Source organism: Hyaena hyaena, unplaced genomic scaffold (assembly GCF_003009895.1).
Source record: "Hyaena hyaena isolate Hyena2069 unplaced genomic scaffold, ASM300989v1 scaffold_789, whole genome shotgun sequence".
NCBI classification, from domain to species: domain Eukaryota; kingdom Metazoa; phylum Chordata; class Mammalia; order Carnivora; family Hyaenidae; genus Hyaena; species Hyaena hyaena.
The window spans coordinates 680,991-702,057 of record NW_024081422.1 but is presented as its reverse complement, the minus strand read 5'-3'; the positions used below and the strand labels follow the sequence as shown (position 1 = coordinate 702,057).

General features: G+C 35.6%; 1 protein-coding gene across 3 annotated transcripts in view; it reads right to left on the bottom strand.

Moving 5' to 3' along the window:
- Positions 1 to 21,067, bottom strand: part of ESF1 (ESF1 nucleolar pre-rRNA processing protein homolog) — a 74,796-nt gene that overhangs the window by 38,393 nt on the left and 15,336 nt on the right. For 2 of the 3 annotated variants that reach the window (XM_039219101.1, XM_039219102.1), the window contains exons 7-9: positions 19,188 to 19,302; positions 16,905 to 17,058; positions 8,781 to 8,942 (exon numbers count right to left, since the gene is read on the bottom strand). In XM_039219101.1, the coding sequence (XP_039075032.1) occupies positions 8,781 to 8,942; positions 16,905 to 17,058; positions 19,188 to 19,302 (431 nt within the window). The remainder of the gene's footprint in view (positions 1 to 8,780; positions 8,943 to 16,904; positions 17,059 to 19,187; positions 19,303 to 21,067) is intronic. The other variant, XM_039219103.1, reaches the window with a different exon arrangement.

Here is a 21,067-nt window from a genome sequence, read left to right as displayed (position 1 = left end):
TAGTTAGTCATAATCACTCATTAATAGTCATTAACAGAATCCTCTTCATTCACCTGCTAATCTGAGTCTCGCTGAAACCTGGTTCTCCTCTGGGGCCTATATCCCAAATATCCTTTTTAGGAGGTGAATTTTTCTCTCCCTTGGTTTGTCACTACTACTAACTGCCACCTCTAGTCCACTGGCTGGCCCTTCTCCCTAAAGTCCCCAACTCTGAATGGCATGTTATTAGACTATACTGCCTATAAGCCTTTTTTTTTTTTTTTTAAAAGTAGCTTTCACACCTAGTGTGGATCCCAGTGAGGGGCTTGCACTCACAACCCTGAGGACCAAGACCTGAGCGGAGGTCAAGAGTCAGACTCCCAAATGACTGAGCCACCAAGGCACCCCTAAAAGCTCTTCTTATTGTAGATATCTAATAACTGTAGTCTCTCCCGTCATATCTTGAAAAGCTAAGCCCTTGGCTCACTGCCACTCTCCAATACAAGCCGTGTCATAATTCTTGGTTATTACAATATCTACGCAAATGATCTTGGGCCTTACAGTTCACTGACCTCCTCTTCTCCTATTACTCTATACTCCATCTCACCTTAAAAACTTACTCCCAAGACCATAACTAGACCATGTCATAACCCCAAGCTACAATCTCAGCATAATCTTAATTTCAAGTATCCCACTCTTCAAACACTAGCTCCAATCTTTCCATTTTATTCTCTCTAGTATCACAAGGCTAACAAAGCTAATTTTCTGTCTCATAGGGACCTACAATCCATTAATCTTCACATCTCTTCCCCATCCCTCACTCTCAACATACTCTCGTTTTCCTCCTAACTCAATATAGATCCCTTGGTCCATCATTACAATCACTCCCTCGCATATAACCTTCAATCCCCTTGTTCCTCTCATGCTTGGTCATACGTGGTTGACAAATCTAGATTGGTTTAATCCAACTCTTCCCTTACTCCATGACTGCACCACATCATTAAATGTGGTTAAAGACAAATATAATTATGTTGACTCATCTAACTTTACATGAGCATGAACTGCACTGCAAGTACACCCTTACAGCTGTTCAGCAGTACTTTAAATTTTCCACTCTCTTAGACAACTATTTCATATCTTCTTTTTGTTCAAATCTCTATTTCCTCTCTTATCCCTACTCTCGGTTGATGACCTTCTTCCTGTTTAAGAAAATACAAGCAAATAAAAGAGCACTACAAGCTGTCATTACTACTTCTACTCATTATCCTGTGATCATATTCCTTGCCTTTGCTCTTGTTATAATGAATGAAATACCCATGCACATAGACCAAAAGTCAATTCTCCCACTTGTGTAAAGATATTCCAACTCTTTTTGCCTACTTTAGAACACAGTTCTCTGCATCATCATTTTTTCCTGTCTCTGATGGATCATTTCTAGAAGCATGTTATTTTCCCCATTTGAAAGAAAAGTGCTCTCTTGATCTCACATCCTCCAACAGTTTCTTTCCCATTCCTCTGTGACCCAATATAGAAAAACTCAAAATCTGTCAATCTATTGGTCCACAATAATTTAAGAAAGGGATAGATGCTAACTAATAAATGTAGAGCAAATAACAGGAAATCAGTGTTTTTCAATGAATGGTGTAACTTGACTCAAGCAAGGATCATCAAAGAATGCAGTGCCATCAGATAGAATTTTGGGGAATAGGGTATTTTTATACACCCCACAAATTACTTACTAATTACCAAAAAATAAAAGTGCCTTTCAGTGGAAAAACCACTCAGATGCCACCTTAACTGAGTGGCAAACTTAACAGCACAAATAATGGGGAAAATTGACATGAGGGACCTCATAATGTAAGGCAATGGGTAGTAGAAAATAACATTTATGGAGAATTCTTGCCAAAACCTTTCTTTCTGAATTCACTGTGAGGAAACAGACAAATCCAGATTGTGAGTATTCTACAACTCACTATTGTAGACTTTAAAACTGACTGACATGATCATGAAAGAACTAAAAAGAATATTACTGGAATGAATGAGAAATTTGACTATTATTGTATCAATATTAAATTCCTTTAGTGTGATACTGTGCTTATGTAGAAGACTCTTTGGTTTTGGAAGTTACATGATGAAGTACTTTTTAGGGATTAAGTGTCACGATGTCCGTAACTCTTGAACAGTCAAATATTTTAGAAAAGGAATTGTCTGTATATGCTGTCTCCAATTCCACTCCTCATTCTCTCTTGAACCCACATTAATCTTATCCCTTTCATTCCACCAAAACAGTTAAAAAAATCACTGAACATCTGGTGATCTCCACACTGGTCACTTTTAGTCTATATTTTATTGACCCACCTTTTCATTGAAATGCTTTCTTCACCTGGCTGTCTGGATACCCTACAACTCTGAATTTCCTCCTGCGGTTTTGGTGGTTTCTTCCCAGTTATCTTTGGAAAAATCTATGTGTTTTCCTCAACTTCTAAATGCTGCAGTACTCCAGGGATCTGTTATTGAACCTTTTTTCTTCCTTTCTACCTAGACTTACTCTTTTGGTATTCTTCACTTTCAGAGGCCTAGACAAGGAAGATCCCCAAATTCAGATCTCTAGCTATGACCTCTTCCCTGAACTCTAATTTGTATATTCAAATGTCTCCTTGACATGCCTATTCTGATATATAATAGGTATCTTAAAATTAACATGTGACCAGAAGAGAATTTTTGAGGCTCCTTTGCAAACCTATTCCATCTACAATCTTCATTATCTTAGGAGTACTGCAATAGCATTTTGATTGATTTTCTCCATTTTGTCCTTGCCTCCTACCTTAATCTACCCTCAAGACAGCAACCAGGATCATGCTGTTAAAAAAATAATTCAGATCTTATCACCCCTCAGCTCAAAACTCCAATGGCTTATCATCTCACTCAGAAAAGAAGTTCAAGTCCTTAAAATAACCTAAAAGACCTTCATGATATAGCTCCACATTACCTCTCTGACCTCATCTATTATTCTTTTCTTCACTCACTCCAGTCACACTGCTCTCTTTGCTATTCCTTAAACATGACAGGTAAACTAAAGCTTCGGGGCCATATATTTGCTATTACCTCTGATCTCACACTCTTCTCTGCATGTCTCACTCCCTGACTTTTACTAGTTTCTGCTCAATTATTTCTTATTAGATTCATCTGAACATAAGATTTATGAGGTCAAGGATTTGTATGTTTTGTTCACACTGTGTCTAGAATAGTTCCTGGCATCAATAGGTGCTCGAAAAGTATTTGAAGGAAAGTTGGAGTACTTAAGGATATTGGGGGGGGGGGGGAAGACCAGATATCCTTTTCACTAGCATCTATTAAAGCAGAGGTAACTAAAGAAAAGAGGACTTTTTATCATATCCAATCTCTTTTACGATTATAAACAAACGTGTCATTATTTGTTCATATTCTGGATGGAATTTTAAAAATATTATTTATATATACTCGGTATTATCTACAATCAAAAAACTGTTACATCGATTATTTGAACTACTAAAGTAAGAAAGATGATTTAGGATGTGAGCTAAAACTGACTATCCTTCATTTATATGTACATTACAACTTCCCTAATGAGGCACATTTACTGAAGGCCCAACATGCACTACTTTGATTTATCAAAGTGAGTCAGCCATGATACTTTTTTTAGCAACACGGTGAGATGGGAAATACTACTCCACAAACATCAAAATAATGAATTACAACTTTATCTAAAAATCTTATCATTCAACATTTTTACTTACTCACAATACTAACCAATGTGACCACAATATTACCACATTTCTACAAGGAACTAAAGTATCAACAGAAAGTCTAGTTTATTCTAGTTGTTACACCCACGTACATGTTATCTGCTTCCTTTAATACCATACCTATAAGAAATTAAACTCCTAATGTTACTACAGTATATAATCCAATATAAAAAGACAGGAAATTTAAATAGTCTAACATTCCTTTTAAAAACCAAACCAAACCATATTCCAACAAGTGTTAGTGATTAAGGGTCCTTATTTTTCTGAAGAGCTTAATATTTTGAAAATTCAAGCCACAGAAAACCTAATGAATGATATAGTATAATCTCATACTGACCCTTTGTGGTTTAATGAAGTATAACATCATAAAAGTCCTGAAATTCAGGGTAACTGTTACTGGGAACACACATTTTGACAGATATAATCCACCAAAATTCACACATCACATGAACAGTATTCTAGCTTATTAGGTACCTTTATAAATATCTCAGATTCCTCAAGAAAGTTATTATTAGTCCCACTTTCCAAACAAACAGATCCTGAAAGATTAGTTCCTTTGTTTCATTTAATACATACAGTATATAAAAGACTCTTTATGTTTACACAAACACACATACTTGTGTGACGCATATACCAAGGATTCACAGATAGCAATACTTTATCAGAGGCCTTCAAAAATATTATAGCTAAAGACATAAAAAATATATACTCTATATTAGAATATTAATTGTCCTCTATTCAATTAGCCATAAAAAACAGCAACAACAACAACAAAAAAATCTATACCTGGGGAAGCTGGGTAGCTCAGTCGGTTAAGCGTCTAACTTTGGCTCAGGTCATGATCTTACAGTCCTTGAGTTTGAGCCCCGTGTTGGGCACTGTGCTGACAGCTTGGAGCCTGGAGCCTGTTTCAGATTCTGTGTCTCCCTCTCTCTCTCTGCCCCTTCCCTGCTCATGTTCTGTCTCTCTCTCTCTCTCAAAAAATAAAGATTAAAAAAAAAAAAAAGAATATATCCAACTTTGATGGTAAATCCACAAAACTGGCACTTTTACTTATTGCTGAAGGCATTATATGCTAGTACAACCCTTTTGGAAAGGAATTTGGCAATTATCTCTAGACACAAAAAGTGTTCATGCCTTCTCCTAGTAATTCCATTTCTGGGAAGTCATCCTATAAAAATAATTCAAAATATGGAAAAAGCTATAGATTATTTACAATGTCCTAGATGCTAGTATCTGAGATTTAACACTTGAGGTTTTGACACTGGTAGTTTTAACTTGTGAGAGAACCACAGGTTGATCCACAGCATATGTCAAGTTCCTATGTGAATAAGGAAGTCACATAACTACTGAGTGTGCTTGACTGCCAGCATTAGCTTTTCCTTGTGGTCTGACCGCTCTCTACATGCTCAGAAACATTTCTAAAATGGGGGAGGGAGGGAATGGACATGTTCATTAAAAAATTGTTTAAAAGGAAAAGGCCCTAGGGGGCGCTTGGGTGGCTCAGTCAGTTGAGCCTCCAACTTCAGCTCAGGTCAGGATCTTACGGCTCTCGAGCCCTGAGTTGGGCTCTGTACCTGGAGCCTCCTTCAGATTCTATCTCCCTCTCTCTCTGCCCCTCCCTTGCTCGTGCTCTGTCTCTCTCTTAAAAAATGAAGAAACATTAAATGTAAAAGGCCCTAAAATAGCAAGCCAGTTACTTGGCTGGTGATGAATGTGAAGAGTCTAAATAAGTACTGATATTTTTGGGCCTGAGATTGGTAATGGCCTTCAGTCACATTTCTTTCCAATACCATTAAGTCCACTACAGTGAAAGATCAGAAATATGATTCTGTGTTCAACAACAGTAAGATGATAAATCAATCCAACTAATCACTCAGTGGCTGAATTAGGGTACTGGAATTACAGATGATAATTTTTCATTTTACATTTTCAAAATATTTTCTGTGACATTAATATTACATCTGGAAATTAAACTCAAGATAAAAACGTACTGCTAAACAGAAAAGGGAACAGTTTACAATTCATTTCATAACATCAGCTCTATCCTGATACCAAAAACCAAGGACATTGGAAAAAATAAAAACCATAGACAAATATTCTTCATTAACACAGATGCAAAAATCTTTAACAAAACATTACAAAATTGAATTCAGGAATATGTAAAAAGGATAATACACCATGACCAAGTGAGGGTTAGCCCAGGAAAACTGTATTACTTATATCTTCCAGTTACAAATACAAGTATACAGGTCATTTTTTTTTGTATTTTCCCTACATAATTATATTAACATAGAGAGAGGTGTGATCTGATCTATTTGACAAAGCTAAAATATTTCCTATGAAATTTCTCAATCAAGATTATTGTAAATCTGCTTTCTCAGTCAATTCAATACTTCAATTCAAAATGTTCATTTTAGGGGTGCTTGGGTGGCTCAGTCAGGTAAGTGTCCAACTCTTGATTTTGGCTCAGGTCATGATGTGCCCCATATCAGGCTCTGCGGTGACAACGCAGATCTTGCTTGATATTCTTTCTCTTCCCCCCTCTGCCCCTCCCTCCATAATGTGTATGCATGCTCTCTCAAAATAAAATGATAAAAACATTTTTAAAAATGTTCATTTAAAATATCTTCACTCAGGGGCACCTGGGTGGCTCAGTCGTTAAGCATCCAACTTCGGCTCAGGTCATGATCTCATGGTACGTGGGTTCAAGCCCCACGTTGGGCTCTGTGCTGACAGCTAGCTCAGAGCCTGGAGCCTGCTTCAGATTCTGTCTCCCTCTCTCTCTCTGCCCCTCCCCTGTTCACGCTCTCTCTCTCTCTTTCTCAGAAATAAATTTAAAAAAAAATTTAAAAAAATTTTTAAAAAATATCTTCAATGAGCTCTAAGATTAAACTGTAATTATACTATATTTTACTTAAAAGATAGAATTCAACATTCTGTGGAATTACAAAGGACCTCAATCATAGTGAAGGATGTTCTTTACAAAATTCTCAAGTGGAATGGTTGGATCACCTTATTGTGAGACTTACTGAAAAGAACATCCCACTAACTCCTTACAGCAGCCTCTGATTTTTTTGTGGATAATTCTGATGAAGAGAATTACTCTTTATATTAAATTAAATTACCTTAATTTATAAATTACCTTTAATATAAATTATATTTATATTAAATTAAATTACCTTCTTTCAATGTTTATTTACTGGCAGAAGTACTGACTTCCAGGATAGAAAGAGCAATTAAGTCTTCATTAATACATTCACCCTGCAAGTACTTGAAAATAACTAGTAAGTCACTTTGTAGAATTTTCCTCTCTAGACTAACCTGAGTTCTCCCAACAATTGTTCCAGTAACACTACAAAACTTCGCTTTTCTTACCACCACTTCCTACAAAAGACAAACATTTAAAACAAATGGGCTACAACACTGCACCACATTCCTAAAGGAATATGCCGGAGATGTGTCTACCCTAGTAAATTTATTACACTAGTCAAACAACTCTCAAATATCAAAATATGCTAGTTTTTCCTGCTAATAAAAACCTATGGAAACATTTCATTACCAGTGAAAAAACATACTAGTTATATGAAATAGATAAAACTGAATACAGAACACTTATTTACTTTTTAAGTTTATAAGTTTATTTTTTGAGAGAGAGAACAAACATACATGCATGTATGTGCGAGCAAGGGAGGAGCAGAGAGAAATAGAGTATCCCAAGCAGGCTCCACACTGTCAGGGCAGAGCCTGAAGGTGGGACTTGATCACACAAACTGTGAAATCACGACCTAAGCCAAAATTAAGAGCTGAACTTAACTGACTGAGCCACCCAAGCATTCCAAGAATGTTTAACTTTTAAGCACTGATATTCCTGTAAGTTGTTAGTACTCTTTGATCTAGAGATGAATTGTGGGAAAAGAACTGAATCCTGGTCAAAAATTATGCCTAGCTTTAAAAGATATATGTGTATGTTGTATACCTGAAACTAACAACACTGTACAGTAATGTGTTACACTGGGATTAAAAAAAAAAAAAAAAGATACACACGTATGTAAACAGCAGTAATCTGCAAAAATAATACTGGTCCCAAGGGCACGTTACTTTGCACAGGTTGCTGAAAAAATGAGTATGCTAAAAACAATCCTCATTTATACTAGCTTTTATCTTTGTTTAGCTTTGACATGGTTTTAATTAGTATTATACTACTCTAAAAAAACTGTTGAGCCCTTCAAGGTGTTTATAAAAATCACTTACTATGCTCTATTTCTTTGACTCTTCACAACAAAACTTAGATAGAAAACTATAAACATATTTTATATAACTATATATTAACTTAATTAGTGAAACCTCACTAATTAAGGTCTAGTAGGGGTTAGGGAAGAAAAGTTCACTTACAAATTATGTATTTTATTTTATTTTTTTTATGTTTTTTTTTTTTTTTTTTATTTCTAGGAGAGAGAGAGAGAGACAGCATGAGCAGGGGAGGGCCAGAGAGAGAGGGAGTCACAGACTGAAACAGGCTCCAGGCTCTGAGCCGGCAGTCAGCACAGAGCCCGACGCGGGGCTCGAACCCACGAACCGCGAGATCGTGACCTAAGCGAAAGTCGGATGCTCAACCGACTAAGCCACCCAGGCGCCCCACAAATTATGTATTTTAAAAAGAAGTTTAATGACCTTAGAGCACATGGAGCCTGTATTCAAGTTTGTATATTCTGCGAATACTGGAATGAAACCTAGGATAGGTCTATCTTCATAAATGGACAGAAATACTTTATAGTGAGTAAATCAAAGAAACCAATCAAGAATAAAGTGGCAAGTCTATTAACACTAGTCCTTAAAAAAGTTAAATGATGTATGCAAATACCATACCATTCATCACCAAAATATTCTTGGAAAATAAGATTTGTTTATATTTATGTTTCTAAGAATTACTCTTCTTTACCTTTGTATCTAAAATACCCTCAATATCCTGAAATAAAGAAAAACAAATGAACATAGTGAGTATCTAATTCTTACCTGGAACCCACTTAATTTCCATTTCCATATCATTTTCTTTGCCTTTCTTTTCTTTTTCTTGAATAACTTCCAAGAGTTGCTTGTATTTAGCAATTTGTTCTTCATCATCCTTCTGACTTTTCTTTGTTTTCCCATCTTCTTCCATACTTACTTTATCATCATCTAGTAAAAAAAAATCAATTTCATTTAATACACAGAAATACTGGACTTTTAAATCTAGTATTTAAATCTCATATACACCATAGCATCTTCTAAAAGATGTTGTCAGATATAATGCAAAAACTGAATATCAAAATCAGACAAACTTCTTTACATTAAATGAATTCATTGAAAGAATTAGGTCTTGTTAATAACAAAAATCCCTTGAAATATAAGTTAATACTGTCTAAGTAGTATACTCGAGAATCTCCCTTTTACTAAAATTCATATTTCAAAATAATTTAATAGACATGTAACATCCTTGGACTTCTCTTCCCTATAAACAAGACAGCAGAGATAGCTTTTTATCCCTCTTTAGGTCTTCCACCATCTAGCATAGTGGCTTTATTTTTTAAGTTTTATTTATTTTTGAGATAGAGATAGAGACAGCATGGAGAGGGGAGGGTCAGAGAGAGAGGGAGACACAGAATCCGAAGACAGGCTCCAGGTTTTGAGCTATCTGTCAGCACAGAGCCCGACGCAGGGCTTGATCCCGTGAACCATGAGATCATGGCCTGAGCTGAAGTCGGGACACTCAACCGACTGAGCCACCCAGGCGCCCCCTGGCATAGTGGCTTTAAAATGTCATGGTCAATAAAAGGGTGAATATTGTTGGAATGCATGTTGTACATGGATTTAACTGTTATATGGAGACAGATAAAGAAAGCTGCTTATAATCCAAATGAACAATAATGAGTCTTTTCATCTGATGGTGAATAAGTATACTTACTCTCAGGATCTCATTAATACACTGAGAATAAAAGTGAATAAACTAGAAGTTAAATCAATTAATATCGTTGTATGAAAAAACATCCATATTTCCATTTCCTAATTTTATAAAAATAATTAGAATACAAAGGAACAATATAAAATTCAGGGCAACTAATACCAAAGAAAACTAATACATGAAAAGTTTGTTTGGTCTGTATTTCCACTGTAATTTTCCAAGTCAAAAACATAAATTAAGAACCTGGGTTTTAATGCAAAACATACAGACTTATTGAATTGACTAAGTGTCCCTGGTAAAAGAAAATTCAGAAGCAGCATAATGAAGACCCTCTCTTCTATAAGCTATGGCTAACCGGTCACTAAAAATGTCTAACATCATTAAGCATTTAGCTGTCAAACATCAATGTTAACAGACTGTCCTCACATCTTAAAAAAGGTGACATGGAAAAAACATTGGTTAAGTAAATGTTTTCGTAGTTTTTTAATATAACGAATAAAAAAACAGTCCAGGACATTCTTTCCATCCTATCACACTTTTATATTTTCACTCAAACAGCTGAAATTCATTTTTTTCCTGTTTGTGCTTTGTGCCACAAAAATAATGTTGGATGGAATTCTGTCATGTATCCCATAATTCAATGGATAAAACATCAGGAACACATTAACAAAATGGCAATGTATTTCTTTCTATTAAAAGCTTACTTCTGAAAACATAATTAGAAGCAAGCTCCTTCCAGGTTGAAATTTTAGTGGTAAGTCTCTGATGGCCTACTTTAAATTGATTTTTTCCAGTACTAAAATTTTACTTTCTGAAGCTCTTAAATGTGGGATAATTCATGTAAATCTGTTTTTTCCCAATTCAAGGACAATACTTTGTGAAAGCCTTAATACTATATAAGGAATGAAAAAAGTAGTCCAACAGTAAGAAGCCCTAGGATGATCTTTTATAAACAACACTAGGAACATCTAGTAACTCTAAAGCATTCAAAAATACTAATGTATCTATCAGAGGCACTAAATTACAGATTAAAGTAAGCTGGCAATCAATTAAAATATTGAAGAAAAATGCTTTTAAAACTTAATGAGTAGTATATTTCAAACAAAAAGCCATTAATTCTAAAAATTTTACAAATGAAAATATATGACACACGGTAGTATAGTAAGCACTTTATGAACATTATCTCAATCTTTCCAGCCATGAGCCAGGTACTATTATTATCTTCATTTCATAGCTATGGAAAGAAAAGCACACGAGCTTAGGAAAGTTAAACTATGTAACTTTAATATGTGGTAAACTCAGAATTTGCAACCAGGAGGGCCCAATATCTTAAGAATATACTGACAAACTACATTTTTGCCCAAATGTCAGTATCATTTTGAAATCTAGGTCAGTTCTCTCAAACCAATCAAATAAATATATTAACAATCTTCACAAGTACACATTTTCTCTTCTTTCCTTTAACTTAAGCTGCTAGTGAAGAAAAACTATCCAGAATTTTCAGAAAGTGCTAAGTGACCATATAGGCATATAAAGAAAAAGAATCTATAGACACATCACTATGTATATGAGAGAAAAAGACAAAAAGGGTATTTGAAAAAGGACTTAGCTGTTCTGGGCACACTAGAAATAAAATGGTCACTCAATCTAGAGTTGCGTTTGGAATGCCAAAAAATTAACAAGCAACAGTCACTGAGGTCTGAAAAAACTGAGAAGGCTTTTATGCCCAACATAACTACCATTACAAATCATACTTTTTCAGAGACTATTAAATACCTAAGAAATTACGCGGTTTTATTAATATGAGATGTCTGAACAAAGAAACTAGGATGACTTTTCTATTCCACGTGTGGAGTACAACTCACTTTATGAAAAACTTAGAAAAATGAAGTAGGATCTTCAGCAGTCTAAAATATGATAGGTCAATCATAGGATTTAAGAAAGTTAAAGTTTAATGGTCCTATAATAATACTAAGAAGAATTTTAGTATTTATTTAATTTGACATTTAGGTAATAAAAATAATATATATGAAAAAGGAAAACCAAAAAACAGCTATGAAAAATATTAAGCTATAAATAAAAGCAAAAATATTTATCACTACTAACTTAAAATACTTCTATCTATGCTTAAAATTTTTTTTAATTACTTTTGAGAGATAGAACACCTGAGCGGGGAAGTGGCGGGAGGGAGGGGGGAGATTCGAAGTAGGCTATGTGCTGACAGCAGAGAGCCTGATGTGGGGCTTGAACTCACAAACCGTGAGATCATGACCTGAGCCGAAGCTGGATGCTTAACCAACTGAGCCACCCAGGCATCCGTCTGTGTTTATTATTTAGAGTATTTGTTGCCAGCACTAAACCTCTTACACATAATTTTGCATGACTGGGAATTCAATTAGATAAGATGAACGAAGGGGCGCCTGGGTGGCTTAGTCGGTTAATTGTCCGACTTTCGCTTAGGTCATGATCTCACGGTTCATGGGTTCGAGTCCCTCGTCGGGCTCTGTGCTGACTGCCAGCTCAGAGCCTGGAGCCTATTTCAGAGTCTGTATCTCCCTCTCTCTCCGACCCTCCCCTGCTCACGCTGTCTCTCTCTCTCCTAGAAATAAATAAAAATATTTAAAAAAAAAAAATGAACGAAGACATGAATATATCAAGGAGATAGCATCAACCATAAATAGGTAAGAAATTACAATTAAGCAACCATTTCCACACACAGATTACATACAGGGAAAAGGGTTTTTTTATGGCTCTATTAAAAAAGAAAAGTTATTTTAGATAAATAGCATATACAACTAGAAAATATACCATTGGTCACTTCAATCGTTAAAATAATTTTTTTTTAATTTTTTCATTTATTTCTAGGAGAGAGAGAGAGAGAGACAGCGCGAGCAGGGGAGGGTCAGAGAGGGAGACACAGACTCTGAAATAGGCTTCAGGCTCTGAGCTGGCAGTCAGCACAGAGCCCGACATGGGGCCGAACCCACGAACCGCGAGATCATGACCTAAGCGAAAGTTGGGACGCTTAACCAACTAAGCCACCCAGGCGTCCTGTTAAAATAATTTTTTAAATAAAATACAGATAATTTGAGAACTTCTGTTTCCATTAATGGTAGGCTAGGTACTTCAGACTAACCCTCTCACTGAGGATGTCAAGTTGGATAAAGTATTTTAAAAATCTTTTTTAAAGCTTCAATGGGTTTTAAAAAAAAAGAAAAGATAAAACTTCAAAGAACTAACCAATTATTAAAAAATTATCAAGTCAAAATCAAGAAGGGAACATGAGGGAGTTGACTTCCTGCACTGATGACCAAATGCCCTGAGAACATTTACTGATCCACAGAGGAAACAGCTATGACATTAACGAGTTTAAGCAGCATGGCCGGGCCAAAAGGACAAAAATTACCAGAGGTGAGGAAGGGATCCAGAGGGATATACTCTTAGGGTGAGAATCAACCAGAAGTAAACCAGTCCTCATGAAAACCTGCATCGCCCACAAAGTTTAAGGAACCTAAAGCCTTAAAACTTGGGGGTAATGTAACAATCCCTATCAAATTAACACCAGCATTCTTCACAGAGCTAGAACAAACAAATCCTAAAATTTGTAGGAATCACAAAAGACCTCAAATAGCCAAAGTAATGTTGAAAAAGAACACCAAAGCTGAACGCATCACAATTTCGGACTTAAAGCAGTAGTCATCAAGGCAGTATGTGCTGGCACAACAACAGTCACAGAGATCAATGGAACAGAACAGAGAACCCAGAAATGTATGATCAACTAATCTTTGACAAAGCAGGAGAAAGTTAAGTGCTAAGTTAACAACTCCGGCAACAACAGATGTTAGCGAGGATGTGGATAAAGGGAAATGCTCTGCACTGCTGGTGGGAATGTAAACTGGTGTAGCCACTCTGGAAAACAGTATGGAAGTTCCTCAAAAAATTAAAAGTAGAATTACCCTACGGCCCTGCAATTGCACAACTAGGTATTTATCCAAAGAATACAAAAACGCTGATTCAAAGAAGCACATGCACCCCAATTTTTATAGCAGCACTATCGACAATAGCCAAAGTATGGAAAGAGACCAAACATCCATAGACTGACGGATGGATAAAGAAGACATGGTACACATATATACACAATGGAACTCTACTCTGTGAAGAAAAAGATTGAAATCTTGCCATTTGCAACAATGTGGATGGAACTAGAATGTATTACACTAAGTGAAATAAGTCAGAAAAAGACAAATATCATGATTTCACTCATATGTAGAGTTTAGAAACAAAACAGATGAACATAGGGGAAGGGGAGCAAAAATAAGATAAAAACCCAGAGGGGGAGACAATCCATAAGAGACTCTTAAATACAGAACACAAACTGAAGGTTGCTGGTAGGGTGTTGGAAAGGGGGTGGGTTAAATGGGTGATGAGCATTAAGGAAGGCACTCGTTGGGACAAGCAGAGGGTGTTATATTAAGTGATGAATCACTAAATCCTATTCCTGAAATTACTATTACAATATATGTTAACTAACTTGGATTTAAATTTTTAAAAATGATAAAAAAAAGAGAAAAAGAAAAAATTGAACTATAAACAATGGACTTTAAGTGGTACTAATGTATCATTGTATGTTCACCATTTGTAACAAATGTTCACTTCGGTTAGGGATGTTGATAATGGAGCAGGCTGTGTGTACGTGTGCGTTGAGAGGGTGCGTAGAAGGATGTGGGAACAATGTATTTTCAGCTCATTTTTGCTGCGAACTCAAAACTGCTGTAAAAAAAATAGACTATTAAAACAGAAAAAAAAGGCTCAATAAAAAAGAAAACAAAAAAACCCCTGGAGTAATGTAGTGTAGTCCCAGAATGACGAGAGGAAATGAAAGTTTTCTCATTAGATACTCTCATCTCAACTATCAAATTAGCACACAAGTTAACTATATATACAAGGAAACAAAATAGAAATATCTTGTAGAGTAATGGAAATGAACCTGAAAAGACTCAAAATATTTAAATTATCAAAGACTATAAAAAGATACTTAACTCTGTTTATGGAAGTGTTGAAAATATCTGCAATGAATAGAAAATTATAAAAAGTGATATTGCTGATTTGAAATATCAAGTAGGACTTTAAATATTTGAAATGTGAAATGTCAAATAGGACAAATAGCCAAATAGGACTTTTATAAGTGAAAAATACAATAACCAAAATTATGAACTCAATAGATCAGTCTATCAACAGATTGAACCCTGCTGAAAAGCAAATTAGTGAACTGGAAGATAGGTCAGAAGAAAACATTCAGAATGCAGCACAGAGATATAATAGATTAAGAAATACACAAAAGTAGCAACATGGAAGTTACAGTGATATATATATATGTATATATACACACACAATTGGAGTGCCAGAAAGAGAGGAAAGAAGAAATGTCTGACTAAATAATGGCTGAGAAATGTACAAAAGTGATCAAAGATGCCATGCCACAAATGCAAGAAAGCCAATAAACCCCAAACATACAAATAAATCTACTGTTAGTTCATAGTAAAACTGAAGACAAAGAAAAAGGACAAGCAAACTTTAAAAGTAGTCAAAGAAAAAAGAAATCCAGACATTTAGATAACCTTCAAAGACTGAAAAAAGTGGTAAAGGAAAAAATTCTAGACAATCTTCAAAAGACTGAAAATGTCAGACAGGTGATTTCTCAAAAACGAAGAAACTACAAGTCACTAGAAAATTATCATTAGTGGGGGGATAGAGAGGAATTCCCTCCCAGAATTTTTTAACCAGTGAAAGTATCTTTCTCAAATGAAAGCAAAATAAGAATATTTTTAAACTAAAACTCAAGAGTTTGATACCAGCAACCACCACCAGAACTTATCAGGGATATAACTAAGGCAGAAGGAAAATGGTCCTAGACAGGAGTATGAGATTTAGAAAAGAATAAAGAGCAAAAAAAGTGGAGGGAATGTGGATAAAATGAAATAGGGCAGGTTAAGTATCAATATCCCATGGGACTTACAAAAAAAGAAAATATATAGTATAACATGAAAGTTATTTTAAGGTTCCCTGTATTATATATGAGAATAAAAATATTAATTACCATTAGATCTTAATAAATTAATGCAATTAAATCAATTTCTAAGATAATCACTAAATGAAAAGAAACAGTCTATTTTCTAAACTAGTTGAGAAGAAAATGGAATATAAAAATATTCAATCAATACAAAAGTAGCTCTTAGTTTTAAAAAAGGGGGGTTATGGAGCATTTTACTAGTTTGTTAAGAGATTGTAAAACTATGTGAATTAGGGCAAGTCTAAAAGGCCAGGCTTAGGGTGCCTGAGTGGCTCAGTCACTTGAGCATCCAAATTTTGATTTGGCTCAGGTCATGATTCCAGGGTCATGGGGTTGAGCCCCTCATTAGGCTCCACAATGAATGTGGAGCCTGCTTAGGATTCTCTCTCAGCCCTTCTGTCCCTCTCCTCTGCTCACATGCACTCTCTCTCACTAAAATAAAAAAATTAAAATTAAAAGAATTAAAAGACCAGGATTTTTTTAAAAATGTTTTTTTTTAATTTATTTCTGAGAGAAAGAGAGAGCGCGTGAGCAGAGGAGGGTCAGAGAGAGAGACACAGAATCTGAAGCAGGCTCCAGGCTCTGAGGTAGCTGTCACACAGAGCCTGACGCGGGGCTCAAACCCACGAACTGTGAGATCATGACCTGAGCCGAAGTTGGATGCTTAACCGACTGAGCCACCCAGGCGCCCCACGACCAGGCTTTTTTTGTTTGGCAAAAGCTGCTGGGGAGGGACGTGGGGGGGTGGGTGGCTGGTAAACAGAGGATCCGAAGTAAACTCCACAGTGACAGTAGAGAGCCTGATGTAGAGCTCAAACCCACCAAGGGTGAGATCATGACCTGAGCTGAAGTTGGACATTCAACTGACTGAGCCACCCAAGTGACCCTGTTTAGTAAAGATTTTAAACAAAATGTTTGTAGTTAAAGAAATTCAGGCTAAAAAAATACTTCTAAAAAGTTTCAAATATTATCCATAGGTGCATAAAATACTATACATTTGAGTATGTTTCACAGGCAGCTTAAGAATTAGCTTGGCACTCCCTTTTAAGCTATTGCCAAAGACATTTCCATTAATAGGCCTAGATTAGGCATCTAAGTGCTTATAAACATAGAACACCAAAAGACTAACAAGTACTTTGCAGCTCCTCTTCTATCTCCTCTTCATCCTCACTAGAGGAAGCTAAGTAGGCTTGAAAATCCATGTCCAAAAGCTCTTCCTTTTTAAACTTCCTATTGAGTGTTGTAATTCTTTCATGATCAGTCTCATCCCAAGTGATCTCCACCTTCACCAATGAGAAAAGACAAAGTGTCAGCAAATCACACTTACAGAATATTATCAATAATGTGGACGTTTAACAATATTTAAAACGTTAAGACATGTTGAAGCAAATCATAAATGACATGCTTAATAAAAAGTATTTTATTTATGAAAAAGGAACAATTTCCATCAATCTGTATGTACTTCCTCCTCTCTCTCTGCTATACGTGAGATACTCTATTATTGGGAGTAAAAATTCATCAGTGTGTCAATTAATTGTAGGGAAAAGAAATAAAACACACTAGTGGAAAAGTTACATTATTATGAATCAAGAAAAGATGTTTTTCACCTGGAGTTCTAAGTATTTCAGAAGGTCAGGGCTTCACAAACTATGTGAAGTCTATTAAAGCTTTCAACACAATTTCGATAGGGTCCCTTTTCCAAAAAAGATTAAGAGCAACTGATAAGAAAGGAATCTGTTGGCTGGAAGTACAGTAAGCCCCCATGATACAGAAATTCATCTATAACATGACTGGTCTGCTGATTGGCTCCTACTCTCTATACAGCCCCTATTCTCAGATAGAGTCTTGTCAGATGTTTTAACTTCATCACAGGGTGGGTCCCCTATGTTCCTCCCACCCCCCCAGGCTAATCTCCCCAGATCAGAACAAAATAAGTACCAATTAACCAAAGGATCCCTAAGATAGCTGTCACTAGCTTAGAAGCTCTACCTAGTCATAGGTTTCAGAATTATCCCTATTTATATAATTTGCCTGAGATGATAACCATAAAACTGCTGCTGGAACTGGGACAGATGCAGAGGGCACAGCCGGACCCTAGGAATTCCAGAAGAGCTGCCTGGACAATATTGCCTTGGTTGTTTTTCAGTTTTGAAAAGAAACCAGCCCTATATATTATGTTATCAAATCTTTTAAATTTTAATATCACATAATGGTGGGGTTTAACCCATACTCAGTAACTCATCAAGGTCACACAGTGCCCACCATGGCATGCAGGTGACAGATACAACAGGTCTCTCTACCATCAGCCTGTCCTCAGAAGAGCACAGTGCTGTCACAGAAAAGGCAATGGGCAGACTGTGGAGTTGCTGCAGAGTCTATCTGTGGGTAGAAAGTTTATGGAGGGGGAAAGAATAGAGAAGGTAGGCAGCTAATTAACAAACTAATTCAATAAAAATTTTCTGGTTATTCATTACTAAGCATTAACGTGACATCTAGTAGTCCTGAATTATTCTACTTAAATTGTTTTTACAATTTTGGATCATATCTGCAGAAAAAAATTTGTTTCTATTTAAAACTTCTACTGGTTTTAACTGTGATTTGAAATAATCTGTTACCTCATCTTTCTCACTAGGTACTAATAACTGACATTATTACTTATTAAAGAATCTAGTTGAATAAGAATGTATGGAAAAGATATAGGTGAAAAAGAAACATTTGCAGGTAATTGACTCAAGCTTAAAGGCATAACAAAAATTTGAAAATAGGTTCAAACAGATGTGGTAGGTAAAAATGCAAATACACTTGTGTTTCACCTCTATTTGCATTTGTGCATTAAAATATTGAACACTTTCCATTTCTAAAGATGTTATAAGTAAATAACACACAAAATCTTTTCTTTCTTTTTAAAAAAATTTTTTTAATGTTTTATTCATTTCTGAGAGAGAGGAAGAGACAGCGTGAGCAGGGGAAGGTCAGAGAGAAAGAGGGAGATAAAGAATCTGAAATAGGCTCCAGGCTCTGAGCTGGCAATCAGCACAGAACCCAATGCGAGGCTTGAACCCATGAACCATGAGATCATGAGCTGAGATGAAGTCGGACGCTTAACCGACTGAGCTACCCAAGAGCCCCACATCTTTTCTTAAAACAGGAGTCCAGCTATACATTTTTAACAGTTGAAAAATACTATTGAGGGGCACCTGGCTGGCTCAGATGGTTAAGCCTCCAACTTCGGCTCAGGTCATGATCTCACAGTTTGTCAGCTCAAGCCCCGCACTGGGCTCTGTGCTGACAGCTCAGAGCTTGGAGCCTGCTTCAGATTCGGTGTCTCCTTCTCTCTATGCCCTTCCTCTCTCTCTCTCTCAAAAATAAACAAACATTAAAAACTAAATAAAAAAGAAAAGAAAAGAAATACCGTTGAGGTTCCCATAGCAGCAGATGTGAAATATTTTGGTTTATATGCTGTTAAATCCACTTCTGAGGCTATGTCCTTGGGCTCATCATCAAAAGTAATATCATCTGGTATAAACCTAAGAAACAGAGAAAAAATAAATTTATTTAAACATATGCTGTAGTGATAAACAACCAGGGGTTAGATTCTCCCTTAATTAGTTCTAGTTTATACATACATACCATATAAAAGTTTCTATAAAATACACATGTAGATGAGGCAAACAATGTTAGAAATGACCCTGGCACAAAATTTCTTAAATTCATAAACTATAAATCTATAATTCCACTAAATTTGAATGAACTCTGTAGGTAGAAGCCCTGCATTAGGAATCAGTTAGTATGAATCAGGTGCAAACACACATTGGTCCCTCATGTTTCAAAATGACCTAGACTCCTGATAGCACAATCTTGGCTTATATTTTAAAGATCAAATAGAACTAGTAATGGATAAATGCTCTAAATATAAAGTATCAGACACAAAAGGTGACACTGAAAATAAGGAAAAAGCTTAAAATTGATTAAGACTAAAACCTCTTCACAATATTATCTTACAATATTTTTTCAGCTAATAAATTTATTTTAACAGCTAATAAATAATTAGCTGTTAAGTGTAAATGTAATTGTCTGACAATGCTTAAGCATCAGGCTAAAGAATAGGGGTGAAAAACAGTTAGATAACCCATGGTTAATATATTTAGGTTTTGTACTGTATACAATTTTTTCCACACACACAAAAATATGCTCTGTAATCCCACTAAAAATTACTTTTTGGGGAGAAGATAATTAAGGTTCACTAGGTCTATACAGTATCCTCCTCCTCCAGCTATACTTTTGCACAGATTTAGTAGAAAAAAAAAATATCTGAAATCAATATTTTTAAAGGTTATTAACACACATGCATTTATATTTTGGGGCAGATGAAAAAAAGTTTCCCTAGATACTTGGACAGTAGCAGAAAACTCAATTTTCTTTTCTGATGCTATGTTTAACAAAATAAAACAGGCAATGTAAATTTTTTGCATGGTCACTGATCTTACTTTCTAGGCCTGCCAGACTTTTCTAACATTATATGGAAATTTCCCTAAAAAGAATGAGAAAGAACAAAATGATCCTGAAAAGAACATGTTAACATGAATTCACAATATCCAAAGAGTTTGATATTTTAACAAATGTTTGGTATCTACTATTTACACATTCAGAACAAGTACTTCCTATTGAAATTGTTAACATAATAGAGAAGGAAATACTTATCTGATGAGATAAGCCCTTTGTGTTAAATATGCAAACATATTAAAATCTTACTCCAAATTATCAAATCAAAAATTTTTGTTTTCCTACCAGTCGGAATGCCTTCAAAGTATGTAAGCCAGTGACTATAAATGATACATTTCTTTCCTGAAATATTTCATTTTGAGAAGAAAGTCTCTCACAAACCTGGATACAGAGTACAGATTTCTATTCAAAGTGTTATAGTAAAATGGTGTACTGGGTTCAAAAGGATTAGACTAATGATAAAATGGTACTGTAGTTAAGGTTCCCATTTCCTCAGAACTGACATTAACATTGTATGGAACCACAAAAGACCCCGAATAGCGAAAGTAATACTGAAAAATAAAACCAAAACGGGAGGTATCAGCATCCCAGACTTCAGCCTCTACTACAAAGCTGTCATCCTCAAGACAGTATGGTATTGGCACAAAAACAGACACATAGACCAATGGAACAGAATTAGAACTCAGAAGTGGACCCAAAAGTATACAGCCAATATTTGATCTTTGACAAAGCAGGAAAGAATATCCAATGGAAAAAAGACAGCCTTTTTAACAGATGGTGTTGGGAGAA